The 27,911-nt window shown below is 43.9% G+C and overlaps 1 protein-coding gene across 3 annotated transcripts; it reads left to right on the top strand.

Annotated features, from left to right (window-relative positions):
* Positions 1-2,234: 2,234 nt before the first annotated feature.
* LOC118401132 (alpha-mannosidase 2x-like) lies at positions 2,235-22,620 on the top strand. 3 transcript variants are annotated; one of them, XM_035798399.2, is made up of 23 exons: positions 2,391-3,036; positions 5,797-5,951; positions 6,616-6,873; positions 7,064-7,208; positions 8,925-9,096; positions 9,508-9,635; positions 9,925-10,098; positions 10,358-10,544; positions 14,905-15,082; positions 15,209-15,411; positions 15,623-15,805; positions 15,937-16,051; positions 16,275-16,345; positions 16,428-16,593; positions 16,752-16,988; positions 17,261-17,383; positions 17,517-17,765; positions 17,850-17,991; positions 18,487-18,620; positions 18,879-18,956; positions 19,272-19,466; positions 19,586-19,699; positions 20,118-22,620. In XM_035798399.2, exons 2-23 carry the CDS (start codon positions 5,817-5,819, stop codon positions 20,268-20,270), a joined length of 3,540 nt encoding a protein of 1,179 aa, XP_035654292.1. In that variant the 5' UTR covers positions 2,391-3,036; positions 5,797-5,816; the 3' UTR covers positions 20,271-22,620. The 3 variants fall into 3 exon arrangements, with proteins under 3 accessions (XP_035654291.1, XP_035654292.1, XP_035654289.1); XM_035798398.2 differs by lacking the exons at positions 2,391-3,036; positions 18,879-18,956 and adding an exon at positions 2,235-2,366; XM_035798396.2 differs by lacking the exon at positions 18,879-18,956 and having other exon boundaries at positions 2,393-3,036.
* Positions 22,621-27,911: the final 5,291 nt, after the last annotated feature.

Below are 27,911 nucleotides of genomic sequence, written 5' to 3' on the forward strand. Positions count from 1 at the left end.
CCAATCCAGTCATCATCCATCACTAGTAGATAATTAGCTGAATAGTCAGGCACTCTGCTATATGTTTATGTCATAATACTCTGCAATATAATAAAAATGAAGGATATTTTTTATTGAACAAAAGAACACATTCTCAGATGGACCAAATGTTATCAAAACATATTTCACAAAGTTCATCATAATGTAACAACTTGTGCACATAAAAATCGATTTAAGATATAGATGGTTATTTAATCATTGGCTTTTGAGTACATCCCACAAAGCTTTGCAGGTCTCAATCAATCACGCTAGGCTAAAACAAAGATGATGAATACGTTAAAATAAATGGTCAGTTCCTGTCAAATCAAATTAAATCAAATTTTATTTGTCACATACACATGGTTAGCAGATGTTAATGCGAGTGTAGCGAAATGCTTGTGCTTCAAGTTCCGACAATGCAGTAATAATCAACAAGTAATCTAACTAACAATTCCAAAACTACTGTCTTATACACAGTGTAAGGGGATAAAGAATATGTACATAAAGATATATGAATGAGTGATGGTACAGAGCAGCATAGGCTCTACAGTAGATGGTATCGAGTACAATATGATATGAGTATGTAAACAAAGTGGCATAGTTAAAGTGGCTAGTGATACATGTATTACATAAGGATGCAGTAGATGATATAGAGTACAGTATATACGTATGCATATGAGATTAATAATGTAGGGTATGTAAACATTATATTAGGTAGCATTGTTTAAAGTGGCTAGTGATATATTTTACATAATTTCCCATCAATTCCCATTATTAAAGTGGCTGGAGTTGAGTCAGTGTCAGTGTGTTGGCAGCAGCCACTCAATGTTAGTGTTGGCTGTTTAACAGTCTGATGGCCTTGAGATATAATAATAATATATATAATAATAATATATGCCATTTAGCAGACGCTTTTATCCAAAGCGACTTACAGTCATGTGTGCATACATTCTACGTATGGGTGGTCCCGGGAATCGAACCCACTACCCTGGCGTTACAAGCGCCATGCTCTACCAACTGAGCTACAGAAGGACCAGGAGATAGAAGCTGTTTTTCAGTCTCTCGGTCTCAGCTTTGATGCACCTGTACTGACCTCGCCTTCTGGATGATAGCGGGGTGAACATGCAGTGGCTCGGGTGGTTGTTGTCCTTGATGATCTTCATGGCCTTCCTGTAACATCGGGTGGTGTAGGTGTCCTGGAGGGCAGGTAGTTTGCCCCCGGTGATGCGTTGTGCAGACCTCACTACCCTCTGGAGAGCCTTGCGGTTGTGGGCGGAGCAGTTGCCGTTACAGGCGGTGATATGGCCCGCCAGGATGCTCTCGATTGTGCATCTGTAGAAGTTTGTGAGTGCTTTTGGTGACAAGCCGAATTTCTTCAGCCTCCTGAGGTTCCTGAAGTCCACAATCATCTCCTTAGTTTGGTTGACGTTGAGTGTGAGGTTAAAGGCCATAATGTATTATTCCAGTCCAGGCACAATTTAGATTTTGGCCACAAAATGACAGCAGTGTATATGCAAAGTTTTCGATTTAGTGTGATCCAATGAACCAATGCATTTCTGTTCAAAACGTTGTATCGACTGCCAAAATGTGCCTAATTGGTTTATTAATACATTTTCAAGTTCATAATTGTGCACTCTCCACAAACAATAGCATGGTATTATTTCACTGTAAGAGGTTAAGGGGTGCTCTCCCATAGAAGAGGGAAGCATTATTTTCATGCCACTTCGATACCATAGTGACTTTTTAGTAGCAGGTTAGGAGTCTGAGGTTAAGGTTAGGGAAAGGGTGAGTTTGCAAAAATCACTTTGTATTGTAGTGGCGTGAAAAGTATGTCCCCTCAGAGTAGCAGGAGGAGATCTGTTGACCCTTCCTGTCCGGAAGTAATTTACCCATTCATCGTAGTCATTGTGATCTGTAGAATTTCTATTTTCTCATGTCATTCTAGGATTACGCATTATATTAATAAAGTCAGATTTAAATCAAATAAGATTAAGGGTACAAAAAAGGTTAAGGGTACAAGACTGTACATATCAGTGGTGGCTGCTGAGGGGGGGGGCGGCTCATAATAACGTCTGGAACGGAGCGAATGGAATGGCATCAAACCATGTGTTTGATGTATTTGATACGGTTCCATTGATTCCGCTCCAGCCATTACCACGAGCCCGTCGTCCCCAATTAACGTGCCACCAACCTGTGGTACATATCTGTCTGTGTTGGCAGAATCACTTCTTTGCCCATAGAGCCAAGCAGGGATAGGCTGCCCGTCGTCACAGTTCCAAGACCAGTCAGAAACGTCCAGCTAACACTACGTCAATGCCGGTGGATCTCAAAACTGAACTTAGATCCGCGTTAAGTAGTAATGATGTCCTTCGCCACCGTTTTCTTACAGTACATAATTTCAAGATCTTCCCAGCGAATTTATTTGATAAATTATTGTATAACTAGCAAATTAGTTTTGAAGTTGAGGGTGCAGTATTTATGAAGTTTGGCAGTGAGGATTAGCATAGTTCCGCTAGCCAGCTAGTTTAGCCAAGGAAAACTCGGGAAGGATATAGCTGGGCGCACTAGGCTAATTCAGGAGACTTGTTTTGTGCCCTGACATCAGGAGCCGGAGGCGAAAAGTTTGATTAAAAGTTTCAGAGACTGAAACGAATAAATCAGATAACACATATTTAAGGAGAGAGAATCGATACAATCCCGAAATCGGCTGTAACTGTCACCAGCTAAACAAAGCTTAAAACGATGTTTGAATGACCCTGAATCCAGAAAATGAATGGTGACTGAAGTCGCTTATGGACACGTCGGTAGACTCCTCCTCCTCACCTCATTGAAAGAAAAAAAATGAGGGAGTGGGATATTTCGGTTCCTCTTTCGTCTCTGACACGCATATCCAATCTATTGCTGACGGCGAAACAGAAAACCATTCGGTAGCTATGGATAACCGTCCACGGGCATCATAACGTAAATGTATTTTATGTGTCCCGAAAACAGATATTCGGGATGATTTGACTCTGACTGGTAGGTTGATTTCTTTGACACTGAGCTAGCTAGCCTGTTACTGGTAGCCAGGCTAATGCTAGCTAACTGGTTGTGTAGTCAGATAACTAACGTAACGTTAGCTAGCAAACCTTACAGTGTTTGAGCCGTGTGATTGTGCCCAGCAGCTGTCAGTCAGTCAGAGATGAGTGCAAACTCCAGTGGCAAAAGGATTGCTGAAGCAAGCTTGCTAATGCAGTAATGTAACAGCACCTGCTAGCTAGCTAACAGGCGCAAATGAAACAGACAGGCTAACTAGCTAGCTAAGTTGTTATGGTAACAGAGAAATGCCTACCCATAGAAATAGAACGGACTTGGACGCTCTAACCCTGACAAGTTGACTGGTAAACTCATAGGTACACTCGCAGTGACTGCCAGGTATTGCGATGCAATAATTTAAATGGTAATTTGGAATGTTCTATCAATTGATGCTGGATTGCCATGGTGATGTAGATTGTTCATTCAAATGATGCTAGCTGATGCAATGTAATATTATTTTTTTTTCTAATGTCAGTTGAGTTGACTCACAGCACAGATTGAAACGTATGTACACTAGGGTACACTCAAATTGTTGCAAATCCACCCAACCTGTCATTGTAGATCCTAGCTAATATAGCTAGCTGTCTGTCAGGCATGACTGCATGAATCATAGTTTATGCCTGTGTATGAATGGTATCCTATTTGGAACTACCTAGCTCATTTTAAAATACAATGACATTGACTATCCGATGAAAGCTTTATTTGTCACATGTGCCGAATTACAACAGGACCTTACTGTGAAATGCTTACTTACACGCCCTTAACCAACAATACTTTTTAAGTTTTAAGCAAATATAGTTTTTAGATAACATTTACTAAATCAACTAAAGTAAAAATAAATAAAATAAAAGTTACACAATACAATAACGGGGATACCTGTACTGAGTCAATGTGCAGGGGTACTGGTAATTGTGTTAATTTGTAGATATAGGTAGGGGTAACGTGAGTATGCATAGATTCTCTCAGTAAAGCTAGCATCGAAAAATATATTTGTCACTGTCACTAGATCTTTATAGCTAGCTAGCTATATTGATACTCATTTGCTTGAAAGATGAAGAATTATTGAGTTGCCATGTTATTGTTGCTTCACACCTCATCCCACACACGGGGAAATCACCATTAACTATTCCGGAGCTTTATTTGACTTCACTGATTGCTGCTGTTTAAATTTACAGGTTCGACAAACAAGGATACATTTCCACAAACTGATATTTCTTTACCACGTCGGTTTCCATCATCTGTATTGATGAAGGGGAATCAGCAGTCAGTGGCCCATCTTTTTCTTACAAGCTCACACATGGGAAATAATCAAATCTAGTCTTTGGAGTCTGATATCCTCATGTAGTGATTTATGTATTGCAAAATGTGGAGCTTGCAACAGTGACTTTTCCTAGCAAAGATTGCAAGCTCATTTATATTAAAGGCAGAATACTTTACTTAGCTAATATCACTGGAGCCTGTCATTTCCATGTTAGGAGAGGTTTAGTCATCATGCACAGATGGCCCAACACATCATTTTTGAATTGGGAACCATTTAGTTGTTTTGCAGCCAGTGTAAGTATTGGGTCTTATCATCACAAATCCCCATGGCAAGGCTGTCACTGACAGCCTGTTAGTTGATAGGATTATGATCATACAGGATTTGCTGTTGAAAGGAGGAACACCTGTCTTTCTTTAGCTAGCAAGCGTCCTGAAATCCAGGCCACTGGGCTCAGCATGGTTATTTTGCTTCTTGGTATACATTCTTTATCAAGATCTGTCTGTGACTCCCCTCTCCTACACACTTGCATACAGTATTTTACTGAGTACTAAATGCAGGATTACATAGTTGTTTTGGCCATGCTTTCTTAAACTGACATTATTACCCTCCAACCTCAGAAAAGAACCCTAGGACATAATTTAAACATGATGCAAATGTGACCAAGGAAATGTGTCTTTTTTTGCCATTGTTGATATGCTTAGGCTTTGTCAAAGAGAGCATCGTAGTGACATTTGTGTCATACTGGAGTGCTTTGAGCCAAGAGAAAAATACTATCAAAAGAGCTGGTGGTACCTGTAGCCAAGTTCTTCATTCACCCCTGTTTCTCCGCACCACTGAAGCCATGTGCTTACTGTTATGGCTATGCCCTGGCAGCCAACCAGATTGAAAGGGGACTCTGCCAGTGCTAAAGAATTAGACACAGCCCAGGGAGTTGGACTGGACCAAAGGATTGCACACACACACACACACACACACAGACACCATGCTGGGGAGACAGTAGGCTCCCTGTTTGAGCCCTCGCTGTTTAGTGCTTGTTTTTTTGTGTTTTTTTTCCCCCTCCTCCGCAAATCTCAGGTTTGGATGGTTGGGAGCACAAGGGCCACTTTGAAGGAGCCCGGCTGTGGTTTGGCCGGAGCTGACCGACTGCTTGCCAGCTATTGCTGATTTAAGTACCCTATGTCCCTCACCACACCTACACCCTTACATCCACCTTCTCTGCCAACTTTTCCGCCCCTGACTGTTCTGGTTAATGGAGGTCTAAGGGAGTGCAGGCAAGGTTGGGGAACTGTTGCTGACACTGGTCCTGCCGGTCACTTTCAGGCACTTTTTGCACTCCAAGGACTCCACTCCACTCTGTCCTAACTAAGGACCATTCCCGCTTATCTTGGAGGTAAAGAACTACAAGTCAAGGTATTTATTTATTTATTTTTGCCCCTCAAAAGGCTTTTCTACAGGCTAAAGGATGAAGTTGAAGAAGCAGGTGACTGTGTGTGGAGGAGCCATATTCTGTGTGGCAGTATTCTCCTTATACCTGATGTTGGACAGAGTCCAACACGACCCTGCAAGGAGACAGAACGGCGGCGGGAACTTCCCAAGGGTAAGACATCTATAGACATGGCACCACTAGTAAGCTTGTTAGTCTCAACCCTTGTCTGCAATCAAACACCACGTTGTTGTGATACATCTGTGTGCTGTTTCAAGCCAGAGGCAGTACCTTTTTCAAGTTTAATGAACACTTTTCCTTTGAATTTGAGTTACATCAAAGCTGTAATTATCAAACGTATAATACTCTAGGGCCTAATTGTTGAGATGCACACATGTTTAAATAATTAATTTATCCATTTATTTTGTACTGTATTCTGAGAGGCATTGAGCTATTTTCATAAACACACCATGTGTAGAGATGCCCAGCCACCACAGCTGTGCTGATATTTGTGACCTGAAGACCCGCTCCAGCAACGGTGTAAATAAGGAAGCCTGGATTGAATTGTTTCTGACAGGATTTTTGTCATGTTGGCCTAAACTTGTTTTTTGGCATTTGCCTCAAATAGGACCCATAAATGGTTAGCTTTTATTTATTCATTTACGTATTTGCAACAGCTTGAGTGAACAACAACCTGGATTTTCACAACAGTGTTTCCTTTGGGGAGGGGACAGTGAAGTAGTGTATCCATCCAAATAGACTTGCTTGCCATGTTTAGCTCCTCCTGTGACGTTCATCCCCATTTTCCTTCCGGGGCCTTTTTCCTCCTGCATTCTAGAGCCAGATCTCTGTTCTGCAGAACCGCATAGAACAGCTGGAGCAGCTACTGGAGGAGAACCACCAGATCATCAGCCACATCAAGGACTCTGTCCTGGAGCTGACTGACACCGGCGCTGTGTCCCCCAGCGGACAGCTGCCTTTCCGCAGTGCCAACGGCTCCTGGGTCCTGCCCTTCGACGGACGCCCCACTTTCCTCTCTGTCAAGCCCCAGGACTGCCAGTTTGCCCAGGGCCGCCGTGGACAGACCGACCTGCAGGTGAGCTGCTCTCCAGGGACTTTCTGGGTATTGTTCTGTTGGCCATCAGTAGGCCATATGCGTATGTAATTGTTAACACACTGTCTCTTGTCTACATAACACATTTAAGGTGAGAGATTACCGATTTCATGTGATTTGCCTCTTCTCTCCACCCTCACCACTTTGCCAACTTCGGTCTGTTGTCTTCCAGATGCTGGACGTGTACTCCCTGCTGAAGTTTGACAATGTGGATGGGGGTGTGTGGAAGCAGGGCTTTGAGATCACCTATGAGCCTGGGGAGTGGGACAGTGAGCCTCTGCAGGTGTTTGTGGTCCCTCACTCCCACAACGACCCAGGTGAGGCATGCCTCAAAAGCAAGTTTCTTCAGAGTACACCTTAGCAAAACATTATGAAATGAATAATGAAAATTAGGGTTTCTTATTGGACGAGGTCAGGTAGTAGATCTACCTTTCTGTTTCAAAACTGGAAAGTGTGATTGAGGCCTAGTGACAGGGAAGACCTTTTATTTTTTGGGTCTTACCACAATTCTATACATTTTTCATGTTTTGCTATTACCTGCTGATGACAGGATTGACAAATGGAGTGACATAATTACATTAGAATGCCAACGTCTAGGCTATTTTTAGATTAGAATGTCTGTTACTTGGCACAAGATTTGATTTTAGCCGGAGATTGACAGCTCCATTAGATTTATTTACAGCCAGTGTGAGGCCCGCTAGCTAACTTGACAGTTATTGACTTGTTGACTGTGGTAGATCCTGCAGGTTGTCACTCAAGAACAGGAATGGCCATTCATTATGCTTCCATTTGAATTAGAATTGACTTTACTCATTACTAAGGTGTCACTGAGTAAATGTTCACAGCTAGTCTTGGGTCTGCGGAGAGCTATGAGAGACCACTGGGACTGTTGTCAGTGAATCACGCTAAAGCTGTTTTTTTCTTTTGTTCTGGGATGTCCTCCAAAAGCCAGGCCAGAGCTTTTAAGGTTTAACAAGACTGCAGGTAAAGTGAAGTAGGTCTAATGGCAGGACTGGCGTAGAGTCATAACAAGACCTGCAGACAACGCAATGGTAAAAGGCCCCTTTCACTATGTAGAACTTCCATATGTGAGGCTCTTAAGAGGACTTAAGGCAGTAGTGGAAAAAAACACAGTTTTTGGCACCGAACCAATGGGTTTAGTGTGTGTGAGTGAATCAGTCTGACATGAGTGGTTCCATCTGCACTCTAAGGCAAAGGAGCTTGGTCAGTCCTGGGATAAGGAGGAGTGAAACTCCTTGAATATTGAATATTTGTTGTGTTGAATGTTGAATATTTTTGTGATCATTACAATTTGGCTAATCACATGACTACAAGGTGTGTCTTCAAATTGCAAGTTTGTTGTGGCAATGAATGCAAAGTGTTCCTCAAGTGTGTGACGCTTAAAATGCATGCTATTAAAGAAAGCAATTTTAAACTGTTATTACATTTGTATTTTTTTAAATCCCACTTTATATTGTAATAATCAATGCATAATGTAATAATGATTTCATACGCAAAAACTTTAAGTTATGCATTCAGCATTTACTACATTACTGGCAATTTATCACATTATCAGCATTTATTACATTTTAAATGCAAATGTTGTTAAATTAAATTACATTATCAGTTGCTACATGCATCTCATCCTTTGACAATGCATTCAAGGTGGCTCATTGTAAGGCACAGTTTCTGTTCTGTTTAAATAATAAAACGGGTGTTATTTTTAATACCGCACAGCTGTTTTGTATGGTACTGTACTGCTGACCTGCTCTTACCCCTCATCTTGTCATGGCACAATCCAGAATATACTATTGGAAATGGTACAATACATGGTCATATTTTGTAGACCCATAAATGCTTTGAATCAGGGAGGTAGCCAAAGCCTACCCCAGGAACTTTTCCAATAAAGAACTCCCGTTTTCAGTTGAAGTGTTTTGCGTCAGTACTGCCAGTCCTACTGAACAGGACCCTGTTTCTCCTGATCTGTATTGTTTTGCTCATTACCTCTGTGCTGCTGTCTCCCATCCCGGCAGGCTGGATAAAGACATTTGATAAGTACTACACAGACCAGACGCAGCACATCTTCAACAACATGCTGGTGAAGTTGACTGAGGACCCACGCAGGAAGTTCATCTGGTCCGAGATCTCCTATTTCGCCAAGTGGTGGGAGAGTGCTGACATGCACAAGCAGGAAGCCATGCGCAAGTAAGTGTCTCACAGTCACAGTACTCGCTCTCAGGCATCTTACTACTGCCCAAATGGATTCTTCCTTAAAGTATTTGAGCTGTCTTTTGAGGATTGCCCACATGGGGGAAGAGTCAATAGTGCCGGTCTTGGTAGATTTGATTTCAGTTGTTTTCTGTAATGAGGAACTCGTCCAGCTGTGAATGTCTACCTAACTAGCAAAACAGTATATTTTCAGTATCACTTATCACAGGCTGTAAACAACCTGCCAGGCCACATTAGCAGGGTGATCTACAGTAATGAACTAATGTGCTTCACATCTGCCTTGTCATAGAGACTAGATACTCCTGACATAGCCTGCTTTCTGGTTAATGCAGTGGCTCGGAGTAAGAGTTTGCTTTTTCTCATCTCCCTACTGTGTGGATGTCTCAGGCTAATCCTAGGAGGTCAGCTGGAGATGGTGACTGGAGGCTGGGTGATGAGTGATGAGGCCAACGTTCACTACTTCGCCATGATCGACCAGCTCATAGAAGGCCATCAGTGGCTGGAGAAGAACGTGGGTAAGTGACACGTCTGCCCTCTCCGAGACACTTTTTCTTATTCATGCAAGGGGCTTTGTACCCTGAGGTTTGGAGCAGAAGCATTTGAAAGTTAAACTGATTCAAACTCTGAGCGGATAACTTTGCAACGACACCTTTTGTGCATATTGTGTGAAATCCTGTATGACTTTGGACATAGTTATGTCTTCTGTTCCTGTTTGAGTTCCTTTTAAGATGACATATCAACTGTGCACCATGCTCTGTTGTATTTTCCATGATGTTAACCCTCCTGTGCTGTGCCCTACTGTAGGTGTGACCCCCCGGTCAGGCTGGGCTGTGGACCCCTTTGGCCATAGTGCCACCATGCCCTACCTGCTGAAGAGGGCCAACCTGACCAGCATGCTCATCCAGAGGGTCCATTACTCCATAAAGAAGCACTTTGCCTCCAGCCGCAGCCTGGAATTCATGTGGAGGCAGGCCTGGGGTCAGTGGCTGGCTGGTCTGCTCCCAGGAAAACCATCTCATCTATTTACACCATAATGTGCTTTTCTCTCTGGAATGCGCTGCAACTCTGGACTGTCTTTTAAAGTCAAATTGAGTTTGTGGGAAATGTGGCAATGGCCAATTTTATAGTTTGAACAAAGAACAGTAACTGTGTTCCTTGCTTGTATTTACATTGCACTTTTTATATTCACAAACTACAAATAAGTAAACTATTTTCTTCCTTTTGTTTGTATTGCCAGACCAAAAGTCGGACACGGACATCTTCTGCCACATGATGCCCTTCTACAGTTATGACGTGCCACACACATGCGGGCCGGACCCCAAGATCTGCTGCCAGTTCGACTTTAAGAGGCTGCCAGGAGGCCGGGTCAACTGTCCTTGGAAGGTTCCTCCGCGGGCCGTGGTGGAGGCCAACGTGGCAGAGAGGTGAGCCAAGCAGGGAGAGTCTCCCCGGGGCCTTGTAAACCATACTGCTGGGGGGGTGGTCAAGGAACATTTACAGGGACTGTGTGGGGGATTGGTGGTGAGGAGATGTCAGAGCTCTGCAGTAGAACAGGGGGTGTGGGTGCAGAAATACAGGAAAGATGCTACTGGCTTGTCAATCACTAGTTTTGTGTAGAAAAAAGAAACGCCTCATAGAATTCTACAAAGCAGATATTCCAGAGAGAGACTAATAGAAAATAGTTCTCTAACTGAAATCTATTGATTGCCTTTTTCCATTAAAGGTCTTTTTTTATATATATAATCCATTTTCTAAGGTCATGTACAGTCATCTATTGTCCTGTAACACTGGCATTGCACTGGGATGCACTCACACATCTAAGAGATGTGATTGAATATGTAATGCATTTCAAAAGAAGACATTTCTGCACACTGCTTGCAAGCTTTCTCCTTTTCATTAAATGTATGCTTTGACGAAGGTCACTAAACAGAAACGTTGCTATTGCCAATAATGTCAATATTCTAAAGCAGATATTCCCAAACCGTCGGGGGTACGCCAAATAAAAATGTGATTCACATTTAAAATAATAAATACTTATTATTATTATTATTATTATTATTATTATTTCTCACGTTTTCAAACAGTCCATTTATATTTTCCAGCGGGGCTATACATTTTGGTGCGGTTTCTCTCGCCTGAGTAGCCTCGTTACTGCCACAAATACAATTAAACCATCTACTGTTCAGTGAAATAACAACACAATGTCAAATACAGGTAGCCTCGTCAAATAATTAACATCCAATCACATTAACCGTTACTCTCTCGCGGGAATTCCACTTAACGGTCCGTATGTAACCAAACGTAGCTGCTGCTCATTTCGTTGTAAGGCCTGCGTCAATAGAGACACATACCAGCTCTACTAGTAGTACTGCTACTACCAGCAGTACTACACCTGCACCTATATATGACATAAGTTATTCTGCTTCCACAAGCACATCCAATGCTAGCATCAGTAATTCTACGTTTATTGTTAGTCCAGCTAGCATGGACACTGACAGTTGTGAATATGATGCAGCCGACGAGCTACCGTCGTCCCCTAACCCGGGAAAGCACCAAACAGACAGGGATGTTGGACCATCGAAGAGGTGCAAATATGATGAGACCTACATTGATTTGGTTTTCCCTTATATTGGGAGTAGTGCCTTTCCTCAGCCACTGTGTGTTATATGTGCAAAAGGACTATCTCACAACTCGATGAAACCTTCACGGTTGCGTAGACATTTAGAAACAAAACATACCAATTTGAAAAATAAACCACAGGAGTTTTTTGAGCGACAATTAAGATTACTTTTGAGTAGTAAGACATGTATAAAAGCAGCAGATACCATTAATAAGAAGGGCCTTGAAGCGTCTTATATGGTGCGCTACAGAGTGGCTAGGACAGGCAAGCCCCATACTATTGTGGAGGACTTCATTCTTCCTGCTGCCGCGGATATGGCTGGGAAAAGTCCATAAAGTATTCAGACAATGTCTCCCTCAAACAACACTTTCACAGCACATCAGTGACATGGCAGGGGATGTTCTGAAACAATTACTGCTTCGCACACAAGCCAGTGAATGCTATGCGTTACAATTGGATGAGCCAACAGACGTGACGGGCCTGGCACAGCTCCTGGTATATGTTCATTATGTTTATGGGGAGTCAATTAAGGAAGACATCCTCTTCTGGAAACCAGGACAACAGGAGAGGATATTTTTAAAGTACTGGACAGCTTTGTAACATCAAATGGACTTTGGTGGTCAAGATGTGTTGGTATCTGTACTGATACCAACACAAAAGCCATGACATGGAGACATAGTGGAGTGGTAACGCGCGTGCAAGCAGTTGCTATCGATGCCACTTGGGTACACTGCAGCATCCACCGAGAGGCTCTTGCTGCCAAGGGAATGCCTGAAAGCTTGAAAGACGTTTTACAATGAAAAGGGTTAACTTTGTTAACCTCATAGTCCGCCCCATCCCGCATGCGGTCGCGTTACTACAGCCTCAAGCTCATTACCATAACGCAACGTTAGCGATTTCTAAAAATCGCAAATGAAATGAAATAAATATGCCTGCTCTCAAGCTTATCCTTTTCTTAACAATCCTGTCGTCTCAGATTTTCAAAATATGCTTTAGAACCAGAGAAAATCAATAATTTGTGTAAGAGTGGTGATAGCTAGCTTAGCATTTAGCGTTAGCATTTAGCACGCAACATATTCACAAAAACCAGCAAAGGGATCAAATAAAATAATTTACCTTTGAAGAACTTCAGATGTTTCAATGAGGAGACTCTCAGTTACATAGCAGATGTCCAGTTTTTCCTGAAAGATTCTTGTGTAGGACACAACGTTCCGTTTTGTTACTATGCATTTGGCTACCGAAACTAACCGAAAATTCAGTCACCTACACGTCAAACTTTTTTCCGAATTAACTCCATGATATCGACTGAAACATGGAAAACGTTGTTTGAATCAATCCTCAAGGTGTTTTGTCATATATCTATTCATTGAAATGCCGTCCCTGGAAGCCTGCATTCTTCTCTGATTCAGATGGAAAAATACTGGTAGCTGACTTTTGCGCACCAATTTCCAAGCAGACACCGTGCGGGACACTTGGCAATTGTAGTCTCTTATGGTCAATCTTCCAATGATATGCCTACAAATACGTCACAATGCTGCAGACACCTTGGGGAAACGATAGAAAGTGTCCGTTCATTCCTGTCACATTCACAGCCATATAAGGCGATCATGGAAAACGTAGCTTCAGAAATCCTGTTCATTTCCTGGGCGCTCAAACATCTTGGTTTTGCCTGAAGCTTTTGTTCAACGGCACTCACAGTGAAAATCTTTGCAGTTCTGGAAACGTCAGTGTCTTCTTTCCAAAACTATCAATTCCAAGCATAGTCGAGCATCTTTTCGTGACAAAATATTGCGCTTAAAACGGGCACGTCTTTTTATCCAAAAATGAAATAATGCCCCTAGTGGACTAACAGGTTAAAGCAAGGCCCCTGAACTCTTGTGTATTTTCTGCATTATGCAGCGACCATGTAACGCTTTTACAACATACAGAAGAGTGCTGGTTATCAAAGAGCAAAGTATTGACAGGTTTTTTTGAATTGAGAGACGAGCTTAGAGTGTTATTTACTGACCGTAAATGTCACTTGTCTGACCGCTTGCATGATGACGAGTTTCTCACACGACTAGCCTATCTGGGTGATGTTTTTTCTCAAATTAATAATTTGAATCTAGGATTACAGGGACTCAATGCAACTATATTCAATGTGCGGGACAAAATTGAGGCTATGATTAAGAAGTTGGAGCTCTATTCTACTCCGTCTGCATTAACAAGGACAACACAGGTCTTTCCATCATTGTATGATTTTTTTTTTGTGTGAAATTAACTCAAGTTTACGGACAATGTCAAATGTGATATAGCGAAGCATCTGAGTTAGCTGAGTGTGAAATTCCCCGTGTACTTTCCTGAAATGGATGACACAAACAACTGGATTCGTTATCCCTTTCATGCCCTGCTCCAGTCCACTTACCGATATCGGAACAAGAGAGCCTCATCGAAATTGCAACAAGCGGTTTTGTGAAAATTTAATTTAATCAGAAACCACTGCCAGATTTCTGGATAGGGCTGCTCTCAGAGTTTCTTGCCTTGGCAAATCGCACTGTTAAGACACTGATGCCCTTTGCAACCACGTACCTATGTGAGAGTGGCTTCTTGGCCCTCACTAGCGTGAGAACTAAATACAGGCACAGACTTGTGTGTAGAAAATAATTTAAGACTGAGACTCTCTCTAATACAACCCAACATTGCAGAGTTATATGCATCCTTTCAAGCACGTCCTTCTCATTAATCTGTGATGAGTTATTTACAATTTTTGATGAACAAATAAGATTTTATATTTAAGATGGCTAAATAAAGAGCAAAATGATTGATTAGTATTATATAATTATTTGTGCCCTGGTCCTATAAGAGTCCTTTGTCACTCCCCACGAGCCGGGTTGAGACAAACACACTCATTCTTATGTTTTATAAATGTATTGTATAGTGTGTGTTTGTGGCAGACTTACAATGATGGCAAAATACAACATTTGAGAGTGAGCTGACCCTGGTGCTAGAGGGGGTACGCAGCTGGAGATTGAATGTTTTAATAAGGGGGACGGGACTGTAAAACATTTGGGAACCACTGTTCTAAAGCAAGCACTGTTCAGGAATGTATTGTTTTGAATCCTGTAATACTGGTACCCACAAGCCACAATTGTGATGTTAATCTGTGTGTAACCTCTCCACCCTAGGGCCCACCTGCTCTTGGACCAGTACCGAAAGAAGTCCAAGCTTTTCCGCAGTAAGGTGGTTCTGGTTCCACTAGGAGATGACTTTCGTTACGACAAGGCCCTGGAGTGGGACCAGCAGTATCTCAACTACCAGAGACTCTTTGACTACATGAACTCTCACCCCGAGATGCACGTGCAGGTCAGAGACCAAGCCCACAATTCTCTGGCTCTTCTGGTCTGTTAGTTATTGAACATTAGTTTTGGATTGAATCTAATAATGTCCTCTCTAAACATCAATCTCACCTGTGTTCCTGTATGTGTCCAGGCCCAGTTTGGGACCCTGACCGAATACTTCACTGCGGTTTACAAGGCCAACAATGTGCCCCAGGGTGCCAGACCCCCAGACTACCCGGTGCTGAGCGGGGACTTCTTTGCGTACGCAGACCGCGAGGACCACTACTGGAGCGGCTACTACACCTCCCGGCCCTTTTACAAGAGCATGGACCGCGTGCTGGAGTCCCATCTCCGGTAAGGCCAGGTGGAATCAGACAGACATGGCTTCAATACACCTGTGAAACAGCAGGTTGGCATCTGAGCCTTACTCTCAGTTGTTAATTCAACAATGTTAGCCACGTGTGTAGTTTTCAAAAGCTAAATAATTGGAAGATGGAAACCTGTCATGCACACTGTCAAAGGTTCACTTGTCTTTGTTAAACTATTCCTGTGTGGTGTTCCCAAGGGGGGCAGAGATCCTGTTCAGTCTTGCCGTGGCTCATGCTCGCCACACAGGCATGGAGGGCCGCTACCCCACTTCAGACTACACCCTGCTGACGGACGCAAGGCGTACCGTCGCCCTCTTCCAGCATCACGATGCCATCACAGGCACCGCCAAGGAGAACGTGGTCATTGACTACGGTAACAGGTCAGTAGCTAAGCGATATGCAGAATAGAGATGTGCCTGGTTTGGGGAGACTGGTTTGATAAAGGACACTCATGTCTCAAACTTCAAGAATATTAGGATGATGTGTCCTTGGTCCTTTGTCTCTCCTGTAGGTTACTGCACTCCCTGCAGGGCCTGAAGAGAGTGATCATTAACGCAGCCCACTTCCTAGTGATGAAGAACAAGGATGTGTATCGCTTCTACCAGACAGAACCCTTCCTAGAGACGGTGAGGGAGAAGGACTGGGAGCGTCAACCTGTTCATGACATGGAGCTCTCTAACAATGCATTACAACAGTGTTACAATAGCTTATATAAGTCTATCTTTTCTTGTCTGTCACTTTCCAATGGGATTCTGTGGTTGACAGGAGTTGTGATCTACTACTCAGTGCTTCTCCAGTGTAAGCAATCAGTGCAACTGACAATCGCATACTCATATCCTTATCCTATAGGATGACAGACGTGCCACCCAAGACTCCCTGCCCCAGCGCACTCTTATTGAACTGGACCAGTCAGGACCCAGGTAACCCCCCCCCCACTCTGCCCCACTACAGTCTCTCATGGGTCTGGTGTTTGTGACTGATATCCCCCTGTCTCTCCGTCAGGTACCTGGTGCTATTCAACCCGGTGGAGCAGGATAGGCTGTGTGTGGTTACAGTGTTGGTGAACTCTGCCAGGGTCAGGGTGCTCACAGAGGATGGACAGACCCTCCCTGTGCAGCTCAGTGCCCAGTGGAGCTCTGCTAGCCAGATGAGCGCAGAGGTCTTCCAGGTGTGGTTGCTGGTTTAATTTGTGGTGCTCTCAGTGGCTACTTAATGGGCATTGCTTGGTACTTCATTTGACAGATGTATTGATTATATTAGGTGCAGCATGAGTGCCCCGGTCTGTCTGCCGTGTTTGTCTTTAACAGTGTTCTGTCCTGTCTACAGGCCTCCTTCATGGTGCGTCTGCCTGCCCTGGGCCTGGCTGTGTTCCACCTGTATGACTCTGCCGACACCCCCATGACGCTGCGCTCTGAGACCCTGCTGAGGCTGTCTGGTCGGGGGCAGACTGCCCACGCCGTGGATCCCCTCCCCCTCCGCTCCCAGACGGCAGACCCACAACCCTTCTACACCTCCACCCAGTCCCTCACACTGGGCTTCTCAGGAACCACAGGCCTGCTGGAGGTGCGTGGATGGGTAGAAGGCTGGCTGCAGCCAAGATAGTAGCCTATGTAATGCAGTACTTTTGGCCAAAGGCCTGGATTGTCTTTTGGGGATGCAGCCACTGACTGTGCTTGGTCTCTAACAGATTTGGAATTCAGCCTAAAAGTTGACTAAAATTATCAAATTTGTCCAAGACCCTTTTCTCATTTGATGAATTCCAAATAGGCAGCACAGACTCAGTTGGTTGAAGTGTAATGTATAATATGGTCTCTCGTTCGGTCTCTCTCGAGCAGAGTATCCGTCGCAAAGATGACCCTCAGGAGTTGAAGGTTCAGATCCAGTTTGTGACATATGGTACTCGGTCCTCCAAGGATAAGAGCGGGGCTTACCTCTTCCTGCCTGACGGAAAGGCTAAGGTGAGCAAGCTTTAAAACCCTCCTACCTCTACTAGAGATACAGTACGTTACATGTAGACCATTTTTGGATCAATAACCTGCCTCAATCCTAACCTTAACCATTAGAGAAACACACTGTCTCTCCATCTTTCAGCCCTACAGTCAGAAGGAGCCTCCGGTGGTGCGTGTGGTGGAGGGACCTCTTTTCTCTGAGGTAGTGGCTTTCTACCAGCACTTCCAACAGACCATCCGCATACACAATGTGCCAGGTGTGGATGGTCTGTCTCTGGATGTCACCACCATGGTGGACATCAGAGAACAGTCTAACAAGGAGCTGGCCATGCGGCTGGTCACTGACATCCAGAATGACGACACCTTCTACACAGACCTCAACGGATTCCAGGTCAGACCACAACACACACTTTACACTATAGAATGTCTGACCTTTGGCTTCAACATGTACCTCGATACTGTAATGTTTCCACAGATGCAGCCCCGACGCCGCTTCCTGAAGCTCCCCCTGCAGGCCAACTTCTACCCAATCGCCAGCCAGGCCTACATTCAGGACAGCCAGCACCGCCTCACCCTGCACTCTGCCCAGGCCCTGGGTGCCACCAGCCTAGAGAGCGGTAGGGAAGGACTGCAGTTGCTACATCAATTTTGGGATTTATGAAGTAATGATATGTACCCATTGACTCTTTAAGAATATCACTTATAAATGCCTCATGTGCTTATTTGAACTGTTGAACCCAAAATATAAGCTTGTCTTAAGCCATTGTTTGTAAACTAAGTGAATGTAACAAACACTATATAGCCTTTTTGATATCATAGTTTGGCCAGTCCTTGCATCTTTAGCTCTGTCTATGAATTTGGTTATATTACTCCAGCCCATACCTCAGCTTTTTACCACAACAGAGGCAGGGAAAATGCAATTGACCATCCATAGGCAACCCAATTTGAAGAAGACAATGCTATGATCTTTGTCTGAACGCTCCCAACCCATAGGAATCCCCACCCAGTTAGAATGGTGGAAGTCCTCAATGGGAATGTCAATCATAAATCGCATTCTATCCAGGATCTATGATAGAGCTCTATGTGCATGTCTCTGCTTTTCCATACTTCAGGCCAGTTGGAGGTGATTCTGGACCGGCGGCTGATGCAAGATGATAACCGCGGCCTGGGCCAGGGACTGAAGGACAACAAGAAGACGGCCAACCGCTTCCGCCTCCTACTGGAGAGTAGGTCCACTGGCAACAAGGTCAGTCAGTCTAGAGTCCTCAGATGGAAGTTACTGGAACTTCCTGCATCTTGTTTATAGGTGTCCTATCCAAGCAAATGAAGCCAATATAGTCTGAGTGGAAACAGTGGGTCAGCCAGGAATTCTGTTTATCAGCAGTTGTTGAAAATGTCTCATCTCTCATGCTGCGATTGTTAACCACTGTCCCTCCATTCTTTTGTCACCCCCTTTCATTTATTTTTGTTATCTTTGTCTGTCTGCTCTTCCATTGCACTCCAGCATGCTGGCTTCTTTGCCAAACTCTCCTCCATGTTTCACTCGTTCATCACAATCACTCTGAGAGGCGGTGCTCAAGAGGTAACGGTGCCACGGCAACAGTGAGGTTGCTTGCTACCCAGCTGTAGCAGGCTGGTAGTCTGTCTGTGTAATCTGTGCAATAGCTGTAGTTCTTCACTTTAGTTTAACCTATGTTTTAGCTGCCCTCTACCCTGTAGCTCAAAGGTCTGCCATAGCAGCATCCTGGAATTGGATATGCGCTTAAAATTAAAATAATTGTTTTCAGCTCTGCAGCTTCCCTGCTGTGTTGAGTGCAGAAGCTAAGCACGGTGGGATGGGGTTAGTTGTCAGATATGACCCGTGTTGTCTGTTGTGATGTGTTTCTCTGCCTCTCAGGTGGTGGACAGTGGACCAACCAGTTTCCCCTCCCTGCTCAGTCACTTGACCTCGGCCATCCTCAACCACGAGGTGATTTCGCTGCCCGTGCTGCCCAAGAAGCGTGGCATCCCTCCCCTGCACACCTTCGCCCCCTTCACAGGGGCTCTGCCCTGCGACTTCCACGTGATCAACCTGCGCAGCATCCAGCACCAGGTAACTAGAAGTGAAGACATTCTCTTGTTTGTGGAGCGTCAATATACTGGAAGATATAATTCTGTGTGTTTACCATTGATGCTGATATGTTTCTGCTTTGCTGTTTGTGTGACGTGTAGCAGGACACCCACTCCCCGTCTCCCTACACGGCCCTCATCCTGCATAGGAAAGGTCTGGACTGTGGTCTGGAGACACCCAACCCCGGCTTCAACTGTACCACTACCGAGGGACAGGTCAGTGGTCCTCAACCACACACATGGCTTACCACAGACACAACTGGATAGTACTGTAGGTTACACACATGGCTTACCACAGACACAACTGGATAGTACTGTAGGTTACACACATGGCTCACCACAGACACAACTGGATAGTACTGTAGGTTACACACATGGCTCACCACAGACACAACTGGATAGTACTGTAGGTTACACACATGGCTCACCACAGACACAACTGGATAGTACTGTAGGTTACACACATGGCTCACCACAGATACAACTGGATAGTACTGTAGGTTGCACACGCATGCAATTGGAGTCATTATGGTAGTCTGGAAAGATTATTCTGTCACACACTCTCTACCCCTCTTTCACAAACTGTATTTGTCTGTCTCTCTCTACATCTCTCTCCTTGTGGCTATCCCTCCAGCTGGGTTTGTCGTCTCTGTTCCGTAACCTGGACCTCCAGCTGCTCCAGCCCGTGTCGCTGTCCCTGATGTACTCCAGCCCCCCTATGGCCAACGACTCCTCCGTCAGCCTGGAGCCCATGGAGATCTCAGCCTTCAGGCTCAAACTGCGCTAGCCAAGCCCAGATACACACCTCCACACCAGTCCAGGCCCAGACCAGACCCACCCAGACCAGTTTTGGTCCCACCTGGTCCTGCTCTGTTCAGTTTTATTCTATAGGAAAACTGCATACCAGTGCACAGAGGGGTGGCCACGCTGGTGCTTCCTGGTCCAACCTGTGTATACACCACGCACCACACACACACACTACACGCACTACACACTCTGAACTGTAAATTCAGCCTTCATGACTAGACTCTATCTGCAGGGGGCAGAAGATGGCTGTCGCAGACACAGACAGACAATCTCAGAACCAGAAACCTTTTGTGCTTGTGATAATACAGGTGCTGTCTTTATCACAGAACAGATACTGGCGGTCTTCTGCCTTTGCATTGCAGTAGTGATGTCAAGTAACACAAACATACTTTGTTTTCAGTTTTTAAGATCACTTCATTTGATTATTTTTTTGTATCCCATCCTGGACTAACTACTGAATGTAAATATCACAAGGATAAGGACCTGGGAATAACGTGGCGACGAGTGCAATTTCTAAAGCTTTATTTGGTGTGGACAGTTAAAAGAAATCTATATATAATCCTGATGGAGCCTACCTGCGGCGGACTAGAGAACTGTTCATTTCATTAGGTGCCCATCACTGCTCATTGTTTTCTATTGACTGCATTAACCGACTGACTGCAGCTGTGGACTCGCAGTGTGAATGTGTTCTCGCTCTCTCTCTCTCAGTAGCTATGGCTCTGTAAGATACTGTATGTCAGGTCACTACAGTCACTCTGTAGTCACTACCAGACTGGTGACTAGATCACACACACTACAGACATCCCAATCCTCACACTGCTTTTTTGTCAGCCATCATTATCATTGTCGAATGAACTGGACGGCTTGCTGTCCTTTCAACCCCCCTCTGCTTATAGATGGTCTGTGGACAAAGCTGTCATTTCCTGATGAGTTGGCTGGCAGTGGAGGACCTGGAATGGAATTTAAATTATGTTTGTATTTAAATTCTCCTAAAGCTGTTCTTGTGTACTCTCCTGTATGCAGTGGAAGATACAACTATGATGACTATACCTCGTATTTAACATATGACACATGGTTATGTTGCTGTGGAAAACTTCTGTGAAGATGCAGTATGTCGGAGGAGTAGTGAGACCCAGAGTGCAGTATCGGGAACAAGGTTTCGGTTCATACTACTGGACTGCTAATCGTCATATTAGTGAGTCTGTGTTGTGATGATGGAGCATCGGCATACTTCCTTATCTCCTAGTTTCAAAGCCAGGCAGGGAGGACTGTGGTTCAACCTTCACTACCTAATTATGTGGAGACATTAACAGGGGTCCTCCAGGGCTGACTTAGACAACCAGTGTACTTTTTGCATATGTGGTCTTTTTTATTTATTTATCAGCTTTCATCATAAAACATCTCTATAGCCTTGACCCTGGTTGGGTGAAGGTACTCTCTGATCCATACGTCTTTGGTGGTGAAGGTAAATCATCAGTAATAGCAGATGCACTATGTTGATATCGGGCCACTCTCTGCCATATCTCACTATATGTTTCTCTACCTTTTTCCCTGCCTCTTCTAGCATCAGTGGAGGCTGGTGGGAGGATCTATTTGGTATGGCTGAAATGGAATGAATGGTACGGAGTCAAACATGTCATTTCCATGTGTTTGATATGTCCCTTTTTTAAATTCCATTCCATCCATAACAATGTCCTCCTATAGCTCCTCCCACCAGCCTCCACTGCCTAGTGTCCAATGCTACTTTTCCTCTGGGCTTTTTATATTTCTCCACCTTGCTGTCCTCTGTTATACCTCCCTCGCTACATCCCTGATGTTTTACACTCCTTCCTCAGAACACACTTCCCTACGGTCCAACATTTCACTCCACAATGCTCAGGCACTAGCCTGGTTCTATACAGTATGTGCTGTAGCCAATTCCTCTATTGATATGACAACAAAAGAACAGAGGTGTGGTTGAAGTACCAGCACACTGGACCACCAGATTACCAATGTACCTGCATCACTTTTCAGGTTGCATTTTTCCCTCTGATTATATGTTCTACCATGACATGACACTACCACTGTACCTAGTACAGCACTCTCCCCTGTCGTCCCTTTCTCCTCTTCTATTTCCTACTGTCTGTGTCTGAGTCACTCTGTAGACTTGTCTTTTGTATGTGATTTGTTGTAGCACTTTTTTTTTTTGTTTAAGATGGAATTTATGAAGGAATAATTTTATGTTTTCCTCAATTTTTGTTTCTTCCTGGATGTGTGTTTCAAAAAAGATGCATAGAAATCAATTGCAGACAAGGTGGAGACACAATAAAGATCAAATATGATACTTGGAATGTGTTTTGCCACTGCTTATTTTCCTCTTATAACCAACTCTTTATGTTAACACCTTTTATTAAAGGACCAATGCAGCTGTTTTTATATCAATATCAAATCATTTATGGGTAACAATTTAAGTACCTTATTGTAATAGGTTTCCATTTAAAATGGGCAAAAATAGGTTTTTACCTATCATTTTACTAGGACTGTATCGGAGTGGTCTGAGCGGGGAGAGGGAAAACTGAAAATTGCTTTTATAGCGCGGTGAGGAGAAAGAAGTCTACGGAAGCGACTTCACCATTCATTTGCTGTGTTCAGGGTTCACTCAAACATTGTTTTAAGCTTTGTTTTACTGTTGAAGTTACAGCTGATTCTGGGTTTGACCCGGAAGTCCTTAAATATGTCTGATTTATTCATTTCAGTCTCAATTGTTTCATCAAACTTTTTGCCGCAGGCTCCTGATATCAGGGCTAGGCCTGAGCTTGTGGCTTTTGTGGAGCGATGGGTAACGATGCTTCGTGGGTGTCAGTTGTTGATGTGTGCAGAGGGTCCCTGGTTCGCGCCCGGGTATTGGCGAGGGGACGGTCTGAAGTTATACTGTTACATTGAGGCTGTTAATAATCTTCACAGAAACATGGTCGCTGTGGTAGAACGTTTATTTTGATTAGTGATTTTCTGCATTTATCAAGGTCCCATCAGGTAGCCTGATGTCAGATGTGTCTGTGTAAACAGGATTATTATGGAAATCATTCTGCTTGTAAAGCAAACTATTATAGAAATCTGACACACAAGATTCACAATATTGTGTGCATGTCATGGTGAAACTTGCATCCATCCAACCAGAAAAGCAATTCAGCCATTCTTTAAAGTCGGGAAAACGATCCTGCAAAGAAACATCATTTTCTATAGTTTAAAAATCGATTTAGCAGTCAGTCGGCATTTAGAATTAAATGTGTAGTGGAGCTTCATAGTTGTGTTGACATCACGTACTCCGCGTACCTTTTTTCTGCAATAATCATTTTGAAAAACAGTTTCCATAATTTGTCGCAATAAAGATAAATCCACCCAAATCGAACGGATAAAACTGTTGTCTTTCTACACTGAAGAAAAATACACAGAGTATACCAAACATTTACGAACACCTTAATATTGAGTTGAAGAACAAAACCGCCTCAATTAGTTGGGGAATGGACTCTTAAAAGGTGCCAAAAGTATTTCACAGGGATGCTGGCCCATGTTGACTCCAGCACTTCACACAGTCAAGTTGGCTGGATGTCTTTTGGGTAGTGGACCATTATTGATACACACAGGAAACTGTTGAGTGTGAAAAACCCAGCAGCATTGCAGTTCTTGGCACCTACTACCATACCCTGTTCAAAGGCACTTCAATTGTTTGTCTTGCCCATTCACCGTCTGAATGGCACACATACACAATCCATGTCTCAGTTGTCTCGACAAAATCCTTCTTTAACCGTTCTCCTTTTCATCTACACTGATTTGAAGTGGATTTAACAAGTGGCCTCAGTAAGGGATCATAGCTTTCACCTGGATTCTCCTTGTGGAAAGAGCAGGTGTTAAGGTTTTGTATACTCAGTGTATAAACGCAACATGTAAAATGTTTTTCCCAGCGGCAGTTAGCCTAGTGGTTAGTAACCGAAAGGTTGGTGGATCGAATCCCCAAGCTGTTCTGCCCCTGAACAAGGCAGTTAACCCACTAGGCAGTCATTGTAAATAAGAATTTGTTCTTAACTGACTTGCCTAGTTAAATGTAAAAAAATTGCTGAAATAGAACATCCCAGAAATGTTACATATGCACAAATTGTATTTCTTTCATTTTGTGCACATGTTTACATCCCTGTTAGCTGGCATTTATCCTTTTTCAAGATAATCCACCCACCTGGCAGGTGTGGCATATCAAGTAGCTGATTAAACAGAATGATCATTACACAGGTGCAACTTGTACTGGGGATAATAAAAGACTACTTGTGCAGTTGTCACACAACACAATGCCACAGATTCCTCAAGTTTTGAGGGAGTGTGCAATTGTTATGCTGACTGCAGGAATGTTCACCAGAGCTGTTACCAGATAATTGAATGTTGATTTATCTGTCATAAGCCACTCCCAATGTCGTTGTAGAGAATTTGGCAGTACGTCCAATCAGCCTCACAACCGCAGACCATGTGTATGGAACGGTGTGGGCGAGCAGTTTGTAACGTTGTGAAGAGAGGGCCCCATGGTGAGGATATGGTCAGGCATACGCTACGGACAATGTACACAATTGCATTTTATCGATGGCAATTTTAATACACAGAGATACCGTGATGAGATCCTGAGGCCCATTGTCGTGCCATTCATCCCCTGCCATCACCATGTTTCATCATAATTCATGGCCCCATCCTGCCCCATCGACGTACGTGTACGACAGCATGTTCCAGTTCCCACCAATATCCATCAACTTCACACAACCATTGAAGAGGAGTGGGACAATATCCCACAGGCCACAATCAACAGCCTTATCAACTCTATGTGAAAGAGATGCCTTGCTGCATGAGGCAAATGGTGGTCACACAAGATACTGACTAGTTCTGATCCACGCCCCTACCTTTAAAATAAAAATGTATTTGTGAACAACAGATGCATGTCAGGTGGCAGTCATCGGAAATCTGCATGTCTGGCAGACATATCAGTGTGGATGACTGATCACCACCTTAAGCTGAACCTCAGCAAGAAGCTCCTTTCCTTGGGCATGACTGCATTCCATGATTTTGTTCAGTATATAAACTATAGTGCCAGTGAGTGATTTCCTCCCAGACTAAGAACCTTGGCGTGATCCTGTTGACAACATTTTTTCATGTTATCAATTAACATCAAGGGGTGTCATAGTTCCTATAGGTTCAATAAACATTCAGAGTTCATTCAAAAACTGTTTAATCCAGGCTTTGTCATCTCCCGTCTTGATTATTTGCAAATCGTGTGTTGGCTGGGCTTTTCCCTGCCTGTGCCATTATGGCCCTACAACTCATCCAAACCCTGTCTGTCTGGTTTAACCTTCCCAAGTTATTTCAGTTTTTTTGTGTTCCGTTCTCCACTGGCTTCCTTTTGAAATTTGATCCGTATTTTTTTAAGACCATGGTGCCGCAAACGGAGCTGTGAGGGGAACGGCACTCACACTGAAATCCAGGCTCAAACTCTGGCCCACACCCAAACAAGGGCGGGACGATGTTCCACCTCTTTCCTGCTACATTTTTCAGTGACCGTGTTGAAATGTATTCTGATTCTTCTGATTGCACTGCGATACATGGGTAAGTACATGATTGCATATTTTACAGTAGTGATGCCAGGACAGGAGTTAATACATTTCATAAATGCAAATTGTAGTTTTACACATCTACGTGCTTTCCTCGTACAGACTCCCATATGCCAATAATACACATGATGGCAGGCTGATTACTATAATTAGCCAGTCTCTTTCACTTCACAACCAAACCACACTGGTATTAGATATAAACAATGCATTTACTGAATCAAAAATAAATACTTTATGCATGCTTTTCTAAACAACATGGATTAAACTAATGAATTCATTTCAATTGACTGAAGTTTCTTTAGAATTAACTGTAACAGGAAAATCTTTAGTTGCATGGTTGCATCTCATAGATGTGCAGTATATAAACAAGTGCTCTTGAGGATTGCCCCAACATCACTTGTTCCGGATGAGTGCAGAAGAGATGGACACTGTCTTTTGTTGGCCCAGACCTCACCAAGCAGGCAACCAACTACAGGACACCAATAGAGCCAAAAAAGACGAGCTTCACTCTTAAAAAGGTTAGTTATTTAAGGTTGTACTGATTTGTAAACAGGTGCATGGACAAAACAGTATACTATGGTTACCTTGCATTTACTCCAGCACACTGATGCCCAAGATGTCTGTTATGTTCCATTACATCTAAGTTTGAAGATAGATCAGGTATTTTGTCTTGTATACTCAGGTAATACTTTTAGATTCTTTTGTTTGATGTATTTTTTTATAATTATTCAAGGTGACATTAATAGTCACATCATAGGCATGGTCAAACCTGTTGTAGGTGAGATGAACAGCCACAGCAAGGCATGGTGTACCTGTTGTAGCCTGAGATTTTCAGTGACATCAAGGCATGAAATGCACCTGTTGTAGGTGAGATGAACAGCCACAGCAAGGCATGGTGCACCTGTTTTACAGTGAGATGAACAGCCACAGCAAGGCATGGTGCACCTGTTGTAGGGATGAACATCTAGGTGAGATGAACAGCCACATCAAGCCATGGTGCACCTGATGGCAGGTGATTAGATGAACAGCCACAGCAAGGCAAACCACCTGTTGTATTAGAGATAAACAGCCACAATCAAGGCATGGTGCACCTGTTAAACAGGTGGATGAACAGCCACAGCAAGGCATGGTGCACCTGAATTATTGAGATGAACAGACAGGAAGGCATGGTGCACCTAGTTTGTGCATCTCATAGATGAACAGCCACAGCAAGCCATGGGCACCTGTTGTAGGACGGATGAACAGCCAACATCACATGGTGCACCTGTTGGGTGAGATGAACAGAAGAGGATGGTGCACCTGTTGTAGGCCCAGATGAACAGCCACAGCAGGCACCAACACCAGGAGGTGAGATGAACAGCCACATCAAGGCATGGTGCACCTGTTGTAGGTTAGTTATTGAACAGCCACATAAAAGGCATGGTGCACCTGTTGTAGGTGAGATGAACAGCCACAGCAAGGCATGGTGCACCTGTTGTAGGTGAGTTCCAACATCTACAGGAAGAAGATGGTGCACCTGTTGTGTGAGATTATACAGCCACAGCAAGGCAGCACCTGTTCTTTGTTTAGTGAACAGCTTTTGATTTATGGTGCACCTGTTCAAGGTGACATTAATAGTCACATCAAGGCATGGTGCACCTGTTGTAGGTGAGATGAACAGCCACAGCAAGGCATGGTGCACCTGTTGTAGGTGAGATGAACAGCCACAGCAAGGCATGGTGCACCTGTTGTAGGTGAGATGAACAGCCACAGCAAGGCATGGTGCACCTGTTGTAGGTGAGATGAACAGCCACAGCAAGGCATGGTGCACCTGTTGTAGGTGAGATGAACAGCCACAGCAAGGCATGGTGCACCTGTTGTAGGTGAGATGAACAGCCACAGCAAGGCATGGTGCACCTGTTGTAGGTGAGATGAACAGCCACAGCAAGGCATGGTGCACCTGTTGTAGGTGAGATGAACAGCCACAGCAAGGCATGTAAACAAATACGGCATATCCCTCC

The sequence above is a fragment of the Oncorhynchus keta genome, chromosome 22 (genome assembly GCF_023373465.1).
Source record: "Oncorhynchus keta strain PuntledgeMale-10-30-2019 chromosome 22, Oket_V2, whole genome shotgun sequence".
NCBI classification, from domain to species: Eukaryota; Metazoa; Chordata; class Actinopteri; order Salmoniformes; family Salmonidae; genus Oncorhynchus; species Oncorhynchus keta.

What these genes read in the sequence shown, in the direction of transcription:
- LOC118401132 (XM_035798399.2), top strand. Translation starts at nt 5,817, where the DNA reads ATGAAGTTGAAGAAGCAGGTGACTGTGTGTGGAGGAGCCATATTCTGT. An exon ending in TCACTCCCACAACGACCCAG is followed by an intron (nt 7,209 to 8,924) that starts GTGAGGCATGCC and finishes CCATCCCGGCAG; the next exon opens with GCTGGATAAAGACATTTGAT. An exon ending in GTCATTGACTACGGTAACAG is followed by an intron (nt 15,806 to 15,936) that starts GTCAGTAGCTAA and finishes TCTCTCCTGTAG; the next exon opens with GTTACTGCACTCCCTGCAGG.